Raw genomic sequence first — 15,614 nt, 5'->3', positions numbered from 1 at the left:
TAAACTTCCTGGAAAGCCCCTGAAACCTCTTGAAAACCCTTGGAACGCTCATGAAACCCGATAGAACACCAACCTCGAAACCCATTCGAACGCCTCAAGGACCCTTGATAACCCCTTGAAGCCCCTTGCAACGCCACTAAGACGCCTCTCAAACTCCCTGAAACCCCATGGAACGACCATACAATCCTAAGGAACGTCAATGAAACCACTTTAAGATTCTTGCTGAAACCCCCTGGAATACCTCTAGAACCCCTCAAACGTTAATGAAATTTCCCAGGAATGCTCCTAGGTCCATTTGTAGCCTCTTGAACACTTTTGGTGCGCCCCTGCGTGATTGAAATTGAAGAAATTTTCAGAAAAACCCCTGTTGAAATCATTGAAGGTACTTGCGAATGCGCTGCAAATATCTTGAAGATCTGGAGAAACGCATAAATAAGCGTCTGCAAAAATACCTAGAAAAATATCTTCAAATTTGTCTAAAGGAATTTACATGGGGAAATTGTTGGAGGACATCCCGAAAGAATCGCTGTATGAACTCTTGATGGAACTTCTGGGGGAATTCTTGCCTGAACCAGTGAAAGTAATAATGCAAGAATCTCTGGAGGGATTTCTGTAGGGCTTTCTGAATTGATCCCTAATTTTCGGCCACATTCATGTGGAAATTTCTCTGGAGCGATTCCTAAACAAATCTTTTTTGGAATTCACGAATTTCCGAAGGAATATCTTGAACATTTTCAGGAGAAACCACCGAAAGAACCAAATAAAGAACCTGAAAAAATCCCTGTAAAAGTTGTAAAGCAATCCCTGAAGAAATGTCCAATGATTTTTTTTTAAACGAATTCCTAGAAGAATTTATAAACTGATTCCTGGTGGAGTTTCAGAAGGAACCCATTGAAATTTACCTAAAGAGGCTTTCCACGAAGCAGCACGAAAAAAATCCATTTATTTTAATTTTGCATTTTTGATTTGCATAAAATTTTGCACAGCTGTTCTAATCAATATAAATAACTATTTTTTCATATTAAAACTTTTTATTGAGTCTCGACTAACTTTCAAATAGGGCCCATGAAAAAATGGAACACATGCAAATGAAAAATCATATCTCTGAAACTGCTTGTTTGATCGGAAAACTGTCTTCGGCAAAGTTGTAGATTAATAAATGGTGGTTCTCAGAAAAATACACATTGAAAAATTTATTTAGTTTTTCTTCTAAAAAAACTGAATTTTGTTACTAAAAATTAAATATCTCAAAAAGTTATTTTTTTACCTTCGTGATATTTTGTGAGAATAAAGTTCATTCTGTTAGCTAGCAAATTTCATAATGGTAAAAAAATGTACAAAAAAGTTATGGTACTTTGAACATTTTCGGTTGTGTGTTCTTTAGAGTGTATGACGAATTCACGCAAACTCGCCGTAGGGGTTTGGCAAAACTGTCTCAGAATCCGATGGAATTTCTTAGCTTTAAAGACGTATTTTAAAGCAAGATTGCATACGTTGTTTTTTTTTTATTTACCTAGACTAATATTTGAAAAGGTCTAAAGTATTTGACCGTTTTTTACTCAATATACAGTGTCGGACATAACAATAAGACCACCGGTCCTATTTCATATAAATTGGCCATGTTTGACGATATTGTACTCGGTTTCTAGTAAACCGATTCGGCTGAAATTTTGACAGACGACTTGGAATTACTGGAATTTTGATTTGTATCAAATTGATTGAGTTATGTTCACTACTTCCAAAGCTACAGATATACGGTGCGACAAAATTCTAACACCAGATTTTCGTGATGGTTATATGTGGTCAAATTAATAAAAAAGTCCCAACACTTAAATGGCATCCTTAATTTTAGTACTTGTTTATCAATCATCAAGTATCAGATACTTTCCTATATTTTTTTATCATGGCGATCTGAAAATGGTCCTATTATTTTGTCGTTTCGTATATCTGTAACTTTTGATGTAGTGAACAGAACTGAATCAATTAAATACAAATCGAAATTCACGTAACTCCATGGCGACTGCCAAAATTTCAGCCAAATCGATCCACTAGAAACCGAGCATCACGTCGTCAAACTTGGCAATTTTGTATGAAAAATGGCTGGTGGTCTTATTGTTTTGTCCGACACTGTAACTTAAAAATGGCATTACCTACAAAAAAGTTATGTATGGGTGACTTTTAGATAATCATGTGAACTTTCATAACATTGAAAAATGTCAATACGCTTTAAAAGTTTAAAAAAATGCAAATCAGAAAAATTATTACCATTTGCAAAACATGACCTTTTTGTAATTATTGAAAATTTTGCCATATATCGCAAGATGCGCAGTGCGCACTTTTAAAGAAAAGCATTTCTGAGGTACCGTGATTTCGGGTGAAACTGATCAGTGGGGTGAAATTGATCGACGTGAGGGTCATGTTCATTTGTTAAAAATATTGCTTTAAACTTAAAACAATTTGTAGAAAATGACCATCATCCGGCTAAAGGATTATTGAATGATGAGTTACAGGTTTTACAGTCAATTAGTCACATATTTCTGTATTAAATTCAATATTTTCCGTAATTGCGTGTTTGGCGAACCTCAAATACCCTTTCAAACTTTTGTTACCGTGGCTGTATCGCACATGTAATGAATATTCGAATGGATGCTTTCAGCTGCCAAGTATTTGCTAAACACGATTTCATAATCAAAAATTTTATAAATATTCAAATTTATACATAAAATTGCACTTTTCGGAAGTAATCACTTTTTCAGTATGAAAAGTGCATACTTTAAGGCGTTTTCATGAAATTTATTAAATTTAAAACTTAAATAATTAAAAATTGAGAAAACTCGTTAAACTTTTGCGCAGCATTTCGCATTCTGGGGTTGTTAATTCAGGTGGAAAACATATTTTTGGCACATGCAAAGGTATTTCATTTACTGATCAATTTCATCCCGAAAGCAAAATTATTGATTTTTTTATTTTAAATGATATTTACCTATTGCAATAAAATGATTTGTAGTAAAAGTTTCAATCTCGTTGACTGATGAGAATCGTGGTCGTACTTGTTTATTGCTTTGAGTTTGACTTTCTTTGGGTGATCGACTGTACGTTGGACGATATCTTTAATTGGCAATTCAGTCTAATTTGGTCAATCAAAAAGAGCTATATGTTTTCTTAACCCGACGTTTCGGTCCTTATTGGACCTTTTTCAAGAATTCTGTAATGTTTGATTTTGACCATATCGCTGCATTCGAAATCACGGTAGCATTAGTAGAACATTTTTGACAGCTCCTCCCCTCTTAAAGTATATTCTCCTATACCTAATAGAAGGCTCCTAGCAATATCATAAACTTCCTCTAAAATGCTGCGTCTTTAATGGACGGTTCCTAACAACAAATACTTCATGTCATCATTTTGCGTGTTTCTCTTCGGTTGAAAACAAAAGATTTTATCCAGGGCGTTTTTTACAGATATTAAATTAAACATAGCTCCATATGTTTAAATCACAAGTCTATCTAATGCAAAGTATTTATTTTATTCTCTTATGAATAAGAAAACTTTTAAGTTGAAATTCGACTTCTGGTTGATGTTCTGAATTTCTGTGTAACAAATCTGGTGTTCTGGTTCAAAAGAGAATCCTAAATTATATTCTTTGTATTGGATAGATTTATAATTGAAACATGTAAAGCTATGTTCAATATAAATATGTGAAAATCCACGTATAAAAATACCCAAAAATTGGTTTGACTCAAAAAAAAAACATTTTGTGTTGGGTTAGATTTAGATAATAGCAATTTAATTACTTTGATCCATTTTGAATTCTATTCTTATTGGTTGGTGTGGGGTTTGGTTCTCCGAAATAGGATTAATTTAATTTCGCAAATGGGCATGTATTCCAAATTGACTTCAATTTATTTTTTAACTTTTTTTAGCGTGATCGTTTTTTCAATATTTCAATTTTTTACTTGAAAGTTTACACAAATTCCTTAAAGTCACACATACCACACTTTTTTGCAGGTCATGTTATTTTTAAGTTATATTGGTATAAATAAAATAGTCAAAAACTTAAGCCCTTTTCAAATATTAGTGTAGATAATAAAAAAACGACAAAGTATGCAACGTTGCTTTAAAGTACATAGTCTTCATACCTACACAATTCCATTGAAATCTGAGAGGGTGCTGCCAACCCCAAAATCTAGTTTGCGGTAAATTCGTCATGCACTCTAAAAAAACACGCAACCAAAAATGTTCAAAGTGCCGTAACTTTTTTGTACATTTTTTTACCACTATAAAAATTTTACAGATGATAGCTAACAGAATGAACTTTATTCTCACAAAAAAACACGAAGGTAAAAAAATAACTTTTTGAGATATTTAATTTTTAGTAACAAAATTCAGTTTTTTCAGAAGAAAAACTAAATAAATTTTTTAAAGGGTATATTTCTGAGAGCCGCCATATATTATTCTACAACTTTGCTGAAGACACCTTTCCGAACGAACAAGCCGTTTCCGTGTTATAATTTTTTATTTGCTTGTGTTCCATTTTTTCATAGGCCCTATTTGAAAGTTAGTCGAGACAAAACATGAACTTTTGATATGAAAAAATGGTTTCTCACATGAAAAGGAATAGTATACAAAAATATCAAGTAAATTAAAAACATCGATTAAAATGGATTCGTGCTGGTCCGTGGAAAGCCTCTAAAAGAATTCATGAGGAAATATCTGAAAGAATCTGGAAAAAATCGTAAAGTATTCCTGCAAGAATTTCTGAAAAAAAAATCGCGATGGGAGTTTCTGTAGGAAACCTTGGTAGATTTCAAGGCTAAATTACTTTAGAAAGAATCCATAGTTGAGTTTTGGACTAAATCCATAAAAGATTCCCTTGTACTTGGAATCGTTGGACAAATTTGTGGAGGAGTTTCATGAGGAATTCTTGAAGGAATCTCCATTGAAATGAAAGAATTCCTGGAAAAATTTCCGAGGAAGCCTGTGGAAGATTTCTTAAAGAAAGCCTTGGAGAAAGTTCTGGAGGAACTTTTGTTTTTTTTTTTAAGAATCTCTGAAAACATTTTTGAAGAAATCCGTGGATGATTTTTGTATGGATTTCTTAAACACCTATGGATGATTCTCGTTTTAAGAAACCCATGAAAGCCTTTCAAGGTGTATTTTCGTTGTAATTTCTTGCAAAAACCGTGGATGATTTTGCAAAAGGAATTCCCGGAGGATGATCTAAAGAAATTCATGGAGTAATATTGCAAAGAATGCAGCAAGGTTTTATAAAAAAACATAATTTATTTTTGGGACTGTCTCTAAAAGACCTTGGAGAAAATTTTAAAGAAAACTTAGAATTTTTCAAGGTCATCCATTGAAGAGTTTCTGAAGGATTTCTCAGAATAATCTCCAAAACCATTCGTGGCAGAATTTCTCAAAAATTCCCTGGAAAATTTTCTGAAGGAATTGCTGGAATAATTTGCAAAGAAATACATAGAGGATCCTTGGATGAAATTTTTGAAAATTCTTGAGAAAGTATTGAAGTCCCTGTAGCAAATTTCCGGTCGAATTGTTGATAGATTTTTTGAGAGTCTACATGCTCTCAAATTTCTCAATTTCAGGAGGAATTTGTGGGAAAATCTTTGAAATAATGTCTGAAGAAATCCAAGGTGATTTTTTATATTCAGAAGGGTGGGAACAACTCTTAATTTCACTGAGAAGCTGTTTTCTTACATGAATGGAAGCACAAAAAAAATGAAAACAAAGGTTGTTTTCCTAATAATTGCGAGGGTATGAGTACCCTGGAAGATAACATTTTTTTGAATGACCTCAAGAGGTGGTTACACAGTGAGTAACTTGGAGTAACCATGATGACACCACTACTGGTATGAACTATATACTTTGGTAGGTATTTCACATTTTCCGAATGTCTGAATATCTGCGAAAGAACTGCTTGTTTTCAGACATTTTGTTTCGTGATTTTCACTGGTCATCAGAGCGCAGCAAACATAATACTGCATGGTCATTCTATGCTATATTAGCTAGTTAAGATCTATGTTAAAATACAGGAGTTTTAAACTCAACTTAACTCGTTAGACGTATACTGGATGGAAGACAATACCAAGGTCAAAACTGTCATAGGCCGATTAACTCGTTCCTTCGGATGCCACCGCAAAAACCACAGCAGCTGCACGCTACCGGCTGTTCGACCGAATCAACCCAAGAAATGCAAACTCCCTGTAAGCTCCACTGTAAGTGAGTTTCTTCCAGCATTTAACCCTTACTGGATGTGCCTTTTCAGCGTATCTCTATCTCGCTAGCATCAGCCGTGGCTTAGAACCAAGATTAAGACTCGTTGTGGTTTTGTTCGTTTCTACCACATAGTCCTCAGAAACCAAAAGACCTAGAAATCAACGACACGACGCGTTAGCCAGCCTCAGTCAGTATGGTGGTAGAAACGCGGGGGTGCTATAATTAACCAGAAGCCCGACAAACATTGCGGAACACACCACGTTGCTGCTGGCTGCATACCGAATGGGGTTGGGGTTGGAATCGCGTCGTCGTCGTCGTCATCGGCTCCGGCTCTCTGATTCTGGTTCTCGGAGCTCAATCAAGCGGAAAATGTCAACACTATTATCGGTCTCTCCTGGTGTGTGCAGCTTATTGCGACATCAAATGCTAATTAATATTGATTACATTTGATCGGTCTTGTTTGCGGTACATTTCATGATCGGACGCCTCTCGTGTGTGAGTCTATCCGTCCGTCCGCCATCATCGTCGTCGTCGGTTGGGATCCGGCCAACACAATCACAATCAATACGGGTGTTATTGAGACGAAGAATTTGCCTGGGAAACAATCATAGTAAATTCATGGTACTTTATGGTTATATCTACCAGGAAGAATGATACAATGTAGTCTACTTCGTCGAACCAGAATCATCCTGCGTAACCATGAGTCGTCACTTTTTTCTCAAACATCACTGGAAACACGTTTTAATTTTCCCTCTCAGCATCAACAGCGGGGTAGTGGAATTGTTTTCGAGCGCCGTTAAATTCGTGGAAAATTCATAAGCCGAAAAGTACAACAATGCTGACGTTTATTCTGGGTCGTAAATTTTCCGCGCGTTGATATCATTATCATTCCTGTTGACGTTCTCAACATTTTGGGATGGGCGCCACGCCGCAGCAGCCAGCAGCGGGGGATGACAAGAGCGAAAACGACTTTCGGTGACATGTTCTTGTCCTTGTTGGAGGAGGCGCTTTTCCGCCGTTGTGTCCCTGTTGAATTGCTTAGATTGGTTTTGGGGGGTTTGTGGGAGTTGCGGCAGGGAGGATGGTCACAGTTGTTGGCATCGTTTACCAGTGTACGACGTTTGTTTTATGATTCTAAGCATGATGCGGCATGAACTGGATAAAAGGATGAAAGAAAATGAAGAATAGGGTGCTACTTTGTTTTGAATTTTAAACATTTGAGTTCACAAGAAATGAATCAGATGGATTTTTGTTTTATTTTTGAACCGAATTACTGTTTTACCTCTCTTGGTGGATCTACTCAGAAGTGTCAATTTCTTGATTTTGCTTTGGCTGACCAAGCCATGTGGGAAATTACACTGTTGAAAATGCTTTGACATCCATGTGCACAACAGAACACGTGCTCGATGAACAAATTGAGATTTGAAATTATGAAAAGAAATCCACGTACTCCGGTGAGACTCGAACTCACGACTCCCAATTCGCTAGACGGGCGCATCTATTCCTTGAAGCTACGGAGTCACTCGACTATCTCCGTCGCCAGCAGGCCTAGAACTGAACTCGATTCCACAATCGCACATGGTTATCTTCTTTTCACAATCCAAACCCCCTTCCGATGGGATTAGATGAACATCTAACACATTGTCTGTTGTGCACATGGATGTCAAAGCATTTTCAACAGTGTACTCAGAAGTATTTTTTTCAATCATTTTACCTAATTTACAGCTCTTTCGTTCACTAGGGCACTTCGTGAGCGATTCCAATTGGAACCTGTACATACACTTCGTACAGGACCCAAATGTATTCTATTCTAATTCTACTATATCGAACTGGTTGCCGTTGCGCTGCTTCCACTGTCTACCCTATCATGGATGAATTATGAGCACGAAGATGTTGATGTGTGGCTGTTGGTTTTTCCTTTTTCCAGTCCAATTGGGGGTCCATTACACAGCGCAACATTTTTTTGTCTCAAGAGCAAACTTATGTGTCTCCGAAGGATTTTGGGCCGCTGCATCCGAATTCGGGCTCAGATTTGCTCCTACACGTCACAATTTTGAGCTATACCTCAATTTATAGGGCAAAATATGCAATTTTGAGCTTTTTTGACTGCAAGTTATTAAGCATGGAAATATTTTTTAAGCAATCAAAAGGGTAATTGGTCAATTAACATCTAAATTAACGACTCATGCAAAATATTTCGTTTTACCTAATCAAATTTGATAGATTTAGGCATTTAATGTTAGTATGAAAACTTGCATGCAACTTTTGGAGGGTGACTTGTATGGGAAATATCGTACCTAACATAAATCGCTTAAAACTATCAAATTTGATTTGGTAAAACGAAATATTTTGCATGAGTCGTTAATTTAGATGTTAATTGACCAATTTATCCTTTGATTGATTAAAAAATATATTTCCATGCTTAATTGCCAGCAATCAAAAAAGCCCAAAATCGCATATTTTGCCCTATAAATTGAGGTATAGCTCAAAATTGTGACGTGTTGGAGCAAATATGAGCCCGGATTCGGATTCAGCGGCCCAAAATCTGTCGGAGACACATAAGTTTGCTCTTGAGACAGATCAAAAGTTATTTTTTGTTACGCTGCAGCGCGCTGTGTTATGGGTTGCCGTTCGCCGATGTCCAAGTATCCGGGTCCATTTGAGCCATGGGCTCAGAAGATGGTCAGAGTCAGCTGCTCTCAGGGGGAAAGAGCAACTGATGAAATTGCCGGGGCTGGGATCCATCCCATGACCATCTGCTTATGAAGAAAACGTGTGACCCATTGCGCCATATGGGATGATTTTCTGACGAATTTTTTTTACTGATCCCTTAGCAATGACACCATTTTTGGCCGATGTATGTAAACTGCCCATTCGCTAAACTTTATATCAAAGATTTATAACAAACTTCATTCAAAATTTCTTATGACTTCCTCACCGAGAATTGTAATATATTACTGATATTTTTGGTAGATGCCCTTTACTATCAAGGCGTGTATTCAGCTGATTGAATGCCAATATTTGTTGCAAAATTGCATGAAAAGGTTATTTGAATGCTTCGCAGATTACTGACCAGATGACTTCGGAAGAAATTCCTGCTGAAATTTCTGAAATAACGAAGAAGTCTCTAAAGTCTAAAGATATTTCCGCTGTAGAAATTTTAGGAGAGTTTTGAAAATATATCTGAAGAACATTCTAAATAAATTTGGATTTTTTTTATTATCATAAAAATTGGTACGAAGGTTCTCAGAATTTAAAAAAAAAATCAAAACAGGTATGGTTCACATATATATGAACAAAAACTAAATAGAAAAAAAAATCAGGGTCGCCTAGTTTTCCGAAAAACTCTAGTGGAAATCAAACATTTCCATAATTTTCCACACACACCATCTACTTTAAAAAAAAAATCATAAATCCAGAACGTAGCATCGTAGACGCATTTGTTTTGTGAAATCATAAGCAAATTTTCTCAGAAATTGGAACACAATATGTTTTTCACAAAATATTCCACAGTTGAAGGAAAATCGGTTGGAAAATTCGAAAATACTATTTAAGAAGTGCGGAAAAATTCCCAAAAAAAATTTTTGGAAGTAAAATACATAAGCTATATACTGTGAAATTTTCATGATGTGGTTTTTCTCCGCTCCTGAGTTATGACCAATTTTGTGGAAATTGTTCAGATGTGCTATATGAGCCATTTTCTTTAAAAAAAAATCTGTACTTAAGAACGAAGTATCGTAGACACAATGTTTTTTGTGAAATCAAGCTAATTTTCTCAGCAATCCAAATAAAAATGCAAAATGAAAAATGTTTTCCCCAAAGTTTTCCACTGTTGAGGATATTTGTTGTCGGAAAAATATTTAGGAAGTCTGGAAAAATTCTCAAAAAAAAATTTTATTTGGAAGCTTTTTGGGAAGTGGAACCATCTCGGCAGGAGTCCTATTTTCTGCTATAACTCAGACAATTCTGAACCAATTGACACAATTTTTGGACCGCGATGAGATGCGTATAGTATCTAACCGTGTACAAAATTTCATGTCATTTGGTTGGGAAGTGTCTGAGTTATAGCTAAAAGTGCCCAAGATACCGGCCGCTGGTTCGCTAGCCTATTATGCGAAATTTTCAAGATGTTCCTTTCGTTCCTGAGTAATGGCCAATTTTGTGGAAAAACGATATAGTGCAACTCCGATTGTCGTGAAACTTGTTGGGTTTGTAGTTCTTCGAAAATTATTAGACCCGTTTTTTTTATTCTGTCATTAGGGTGATCAAATTTAAGATAGGGTGGTTCCAAAAATCAAGGTTTTAAAAAATTAAAGTTAAAAAAATCATTACTTTTGAACCAGTAAACCGATTTTAAACTCGTTTTATTTTTGAAAGCTATTGAATTCTAGTTTTCAGAAAAAAAATACGTTAAAAGGGCCAAAGTGTGTTTTTGTGCAAAACAATGCAATATATTAGTTTTTTTTTTCACGTTTTCATGGCCTCGGGACCAATGAGGTACCCTGGTTTTATATTTTTATCAGAAAGTTCACGAAATTCGGCGTAACATATCCAAAAATCAGACATTTATGTTTTTTAGTTTAAGAGATTTGATTGTTTGAAAATAAAAGGCCAAATTTTCCCATACAAAGATTTTTTTTAATTTGACTATATATTGAATCCTTATACATGTATGAATACCTAAAAGACTAGGAATCACTCAAAAATGCAATGCAAGGCATCGTTTTATGAATATTTATAATATTAGGCAATATATGGCTCTCGATATTCAAAAAAATCATATCTCAAAAACTAAAAAAAACATACATCTCTGATTTTTTTATATGTTATGCCAAATTTCCTAAACTTTCTGATAAAAATATAACATCAGGGTACCTCTTTGGTCCCGAGACCATTTAAACATGAAAAAACTAATATATTTGCATTTTTTTTGCACAAAAACACATTTTGGCCCATTCGGCGTATTTTTTTCTGAAATCTTGAATTCAATAGCTTTCAAACAAAAAAGAAGTTTAAAATCGGTTGACTGGTTCAGAAGTTATGATTTTTGAAAAGTTTTAGTTTTATAAATCTTGATTTTTAGGACCGCCCTATCTGAAAATTGGTCCCCTGTTGACGAAATAAAAAAATACGGGTCAAATTATTTTCGAAGAACTACAAACCCAGCAAGTTTCATGACAATCGGAGTTGCACTGTATCGTTTTTCTATGGTAAATTCTATATAGAAATCCTAGCTGTGAAAAAAAATCATTAAATTCTTAGAACCTTCGTACCAATTTGTACGGAAATTAAAAAAAAACATTTCTGGAAGACTTTCTAAAAAAAACAGAAATATTTTAAGAATCAGTAGATGGATATCTTCAAGAAATTCCAGGAGGAATATCTGAAAAATCATCTGGAAACATCTGGTGGAATACCTTACAAAATCTCTAGAGGTATTTTAGAAACATTGTCCTGGAGAAATCTCCTAATAAAAATATTTTTTTATTGAAATCCTGGAGAAATCCATGGAGATATTGTTGGAGGTTAATTTGGAGGAAATCCTGAGGGAGTTTCTGAGAAAATACACATATGAATACTCGGTTGAATTTCTGGTGAAATCTCTGTGTGAATTTCCGCAGGATTTTTTTGCAAAAATGTCTTCCAGCCTATCCGTAGGAATCCACTTGTAAATCTCTGAAAGAATCTGAAGAAATATCTCTGAAGAAATCCTTGGAGGATTTTCTAAGACTTTCAGAAAAAAAACCTTGGAGAAGTTTCTGGAAAAGAAATGTCTTAAAGGTATATCTAAGGGAATGTGAAAAAATCTTGGGAATTTTATTAAAAATCTCACGTAGAATTTCCAAAGCAATCCTTGGAGGAAAATCTTTAGAAAGCTTCTAAGAAAATGTTTAAAGAATGCCTAGTTTGTGATTATTGGTGCATTAAAAAATAAGATTATAAAGATGAATTCTTTGAAGAATTTCTAAAAGAATCTATGTGGAAAGAAATCTCAAGAAACTCGGAATCCATGAAACATATTTGTAAGCTATCCATTGAAGACTTTTTAAGGAGTTCTTGGAGAAATTTCTGGAGGACATTCTAAAGTCCAATGGAATCCCTAGACGATTTTGAAGAAAAATTCTGGATTCCATTAGGATTTCCTGGATGATTGGTAAACCTAATCTACGAGGAGTTTTCAAAGGTGTCACTGAAAGGATTTCTTCAAGAATCACTGGGAATTGTTTTTCAGGAACTCGTGATTTTTTTTTAATTAATCCTAGGATGGATTTTAGTAAGGGTTCATGAAAGAATTATTGTAACATCTGTGAAAGTTTTTTCAAAGTTTTTTTTTATTCTTAAACCACTTAACCTAATGTACAGCTCTTTTGTCCACTAGGGCATTGCGTGAGCGACTCCAATTGGCGACTGCACTTACACTTTGTACAGCGCCTAAATGTGTTCTATTCTAATTCCTCTAATTCTAATTCGAACTGGCTGCCTTTGCGCTGCCGTCACTTTTCTACCCTGTCCATGGTAGAATGATGAGCACGATGTTGCTGTGTGACTTTTGTTACATTTCCAGTCCGATTGGGGAACCATTATGAGTTGCCGTTAGCCGATATACAAGTTTCCGGCTTCGTTAGAGCATATGCTCAGAAGAGGGTCAGTTGTCAGTCGCTCTCGGGGGAAAGAGCAACTGACGAAAAATTGCAAGTACCGTGGCTGGGATCGAACCCATGACCATCCACTTATAAAGTGAACTTGTAGCCACTACGCTACGGACCCCTGCATTTTTTGAAAGTTATCCTTGGAGAAATTTTAAAGAAATCTCTTGAGGAAAATTTGGAAATATTTCTGAAGAAATTGTAAGGCGAATTTATAATAAAAGCCACGGGAGATTTTCTGAGAAAATCTTTCGAAAATTTTCTAAACGAATACCTGCAGAAAACTCCCGAATGAATTTCTCATTTTTTTAAAGAGTCCCTGGAGAAATTTCTAAAGAAATCCAAGGAAGATTTTCTGAAAGAAATTAAGATTAGAATAAATCCTTGGAAGACGTTTGATATAATGTTTAAAGAATTTCCGAATGATTTTTTGGACATCTAGAAAATTCTCGAAAAAAGTAGTGTTTTCTAAAGAAATTCCTGGTGGAATTTCTGCAGAAACTCATACACAACTATTTTGTACATCTATTTGTGAATCGTCTGCATTCACATATATTTGTGAATCTTTTGGAATCCCTAGTGGAATTTATGGAGAAATTGGAAGTTGCTGTGAGAAGTGTTGGTGAAGTCCTTGGGAGAATTCACAAAGTAACCCCCAGTATAATTTGTTTAAGGAACTTTTAAAACATTTTCTGAATAACTTTCGAATAGTTTCTAAAAGCATCGGTAAAAGTTTTATTAAAGGAATCTCTGGAGAAATTCCAGGATAAATTTCAAGACATTTCTTAAGGAATTTAAACGACTTTTCAAAAGAATCCCTGAAGGAATTTCTGCTAAAATTTATGGATATTTCTTTTGGAAAAAAATGAAGGAATTTTAGAAGTATCTTTTTTTATGGTATTTGTAGAATAGGAGGAATGTCTAAACAAATTCCTGAATAATATTTCCGAATGAATCCATGGTAGATTTTTGAAAGAATCTGTAAGTGAATTTTTAGCCGAACCCACGGACAAATTTCCCAAGACAAGATTTTTTTTAATAAGATTTAAAGAAAAATTTCTGAAGAAGTTTTTGGCTGATTTTCTAAAGGAATCTCCAATAGATTCTCCATACGAATGCTAAGAAAAATTTTTGAATTATTATCCAGAGGAGATTCCTAAATGATGCCTGGGCGAATTTCAAGCATTATTCTTTTTTGTCTTTATTAAAGAGATTTTCAGCCCTAGGCTGGTTCATCTCCGATCTTCTTTTTTCTTAAAGAATCTGTAACATTTGAAAGTTTCCTTCGAAGACGATCAAATTTTACGTTCACTAACTAACAAAAGGCGACCGAGCAGATAGCAGTACAATCTTACACTACTAATTTAGAAAGATCGTTCGGAGAAAAGCGCGACCAGTAACCACGCTCTACCGAGTGCTAGTCACGAATCTATAAATTTCCGAAGGAACCTCTAGAGGAATTTATTAAGGATTGCGTGAAGGAGAATTTTTGAAGGAATTCGTTAAGGAATTCCAGGGTAAATTCTTGGAAGCATTTGCATTGAAGAATTCTTACAGAAACCATTAAAATTTCAGAAGGAACTGTTAGAAAGATCCTGGCATTCCTCCAGGAATTCCTCCTAGGATTCCTCTAAGAATACCTCTAGGGAATCTCCACAATTTCTCCAGACATTCCTTCAGGTGTACCATGAGAAGTATCTCCTGGAATACCTCCAGGCATAGCTCCGGGGATTCCTCCAGGAATTCCTCCAAGAATACCTCCAGGGACTTCTCCAAGCATTCCTAAAGGGATTCCTTCAAGAATTCCTCCAGAGATTCCTTTAGGGATTTCTCCAGGTTTTCCTTCAGGAATTCCTCCAAGAGTACCTTCAGGGATTTTTCCAAAAACTCCTCCAGGGATTCTTCCAGGTATTCCCCTAGGAATCCATACAAGGATTCCTCCACGAAATAGAAGAAAAGAATTCTGTTTTGCTTGAATTTTAAATATTTGAGTTCACAATAAATGCAAAAATCCACGCATCTCTAATAGCCATTCTTTTCGTTTCTTCCCAACAGCTCACCATCGGAACGTTCGCGAAAGGGCTGCTGCGGTCATTGGTTCGCCGGGCCACCACTGCGGGCGCTCATCGCGGTGGTGGCCCTGGGAGGTGTGGCGTGTGCTCTTGGGGGTGCTGCACTCGGCGCGACCGGACTCGCCGGCTCACCTACCTCACATCTGACGGCGGCCTTACTTATGATTGGTGAGTACCATCAACCAGCAATTGATAGAAACGTCAATATCAAAGCACCAGGTGGCTCCATCTAAATTCGCGGAATCAAAACCACCGGGACTCCATCTCTCTGTATGCAAAAGTTCTAGTCAGTACCGCCAGTGCCAGTAGTGGTGGTGCAACAACAGGAAGCAATATCGCTTAACAGCACAGCACAGCCGGAAAGTGCATGTTGCAGGAAATGAGAAAAACAGCATACATTTCATTTCCGGCTGCTTGTTGTTGACGGTCGGTGCAGCCGTTCTCGTCATGGTCGAACTTGGCGCCGCGAGAAATAACCTACGCTCGCTGGGGTGCAACTGATTGTAACTTTCATATTCACGCGGTTTCCTTTCCTGGATGTTATGTATGAAGGTTAGTGCCTTATAAAGCATCCCGTTTATTTTATTCTGATACGGCGGCGAATCATTCAATCTGGGACTCTGCGCACAGAACTAGCATCTCCAAAGGGATCAGAAAATTTTCC

At 36.0% G+C, this 15,614-nt stretch overlaps 1 protein-coding gene across 1 annotated transcript in view; it reads left to right on the top strand.

Moving 5' to 3' along the window:
- Positions 1–15,614, top strand: part of LOC115269977 (uncharacterized) — a 617,722-nt gene that overhangs the window by 511,253 nt on the left and 90,855 nt on the right. The window contains exon 4 of the mRNA XM_062853057.1: positions 14,934–15,118. Within this exon, the coding sequence (XP_062709041.1) occupies positions 14,934–15,118 (185 nt within the window). The remainder of the gene's footprint in view (positions 1–14,933; positions 15,119–15,614) is intronic.

Source organism: Aedes albopictus, chromosome 2 (assembly GCF_035046485.1).
Source record: "Aedes albopictus strain Foshan chromosome 2, AalbF5, whole genome shotgun sequence".
NCBI classification, from domain to species: domain Eukaryota; kingdom Metazoa; phylum Arthropoda; class Insecta; order Diptera; family Culicidae; genus Aedes; species Aedes albopictus.
This window is presented reverse-complemented; position numbering and strand designations above follow the sequence as displayed.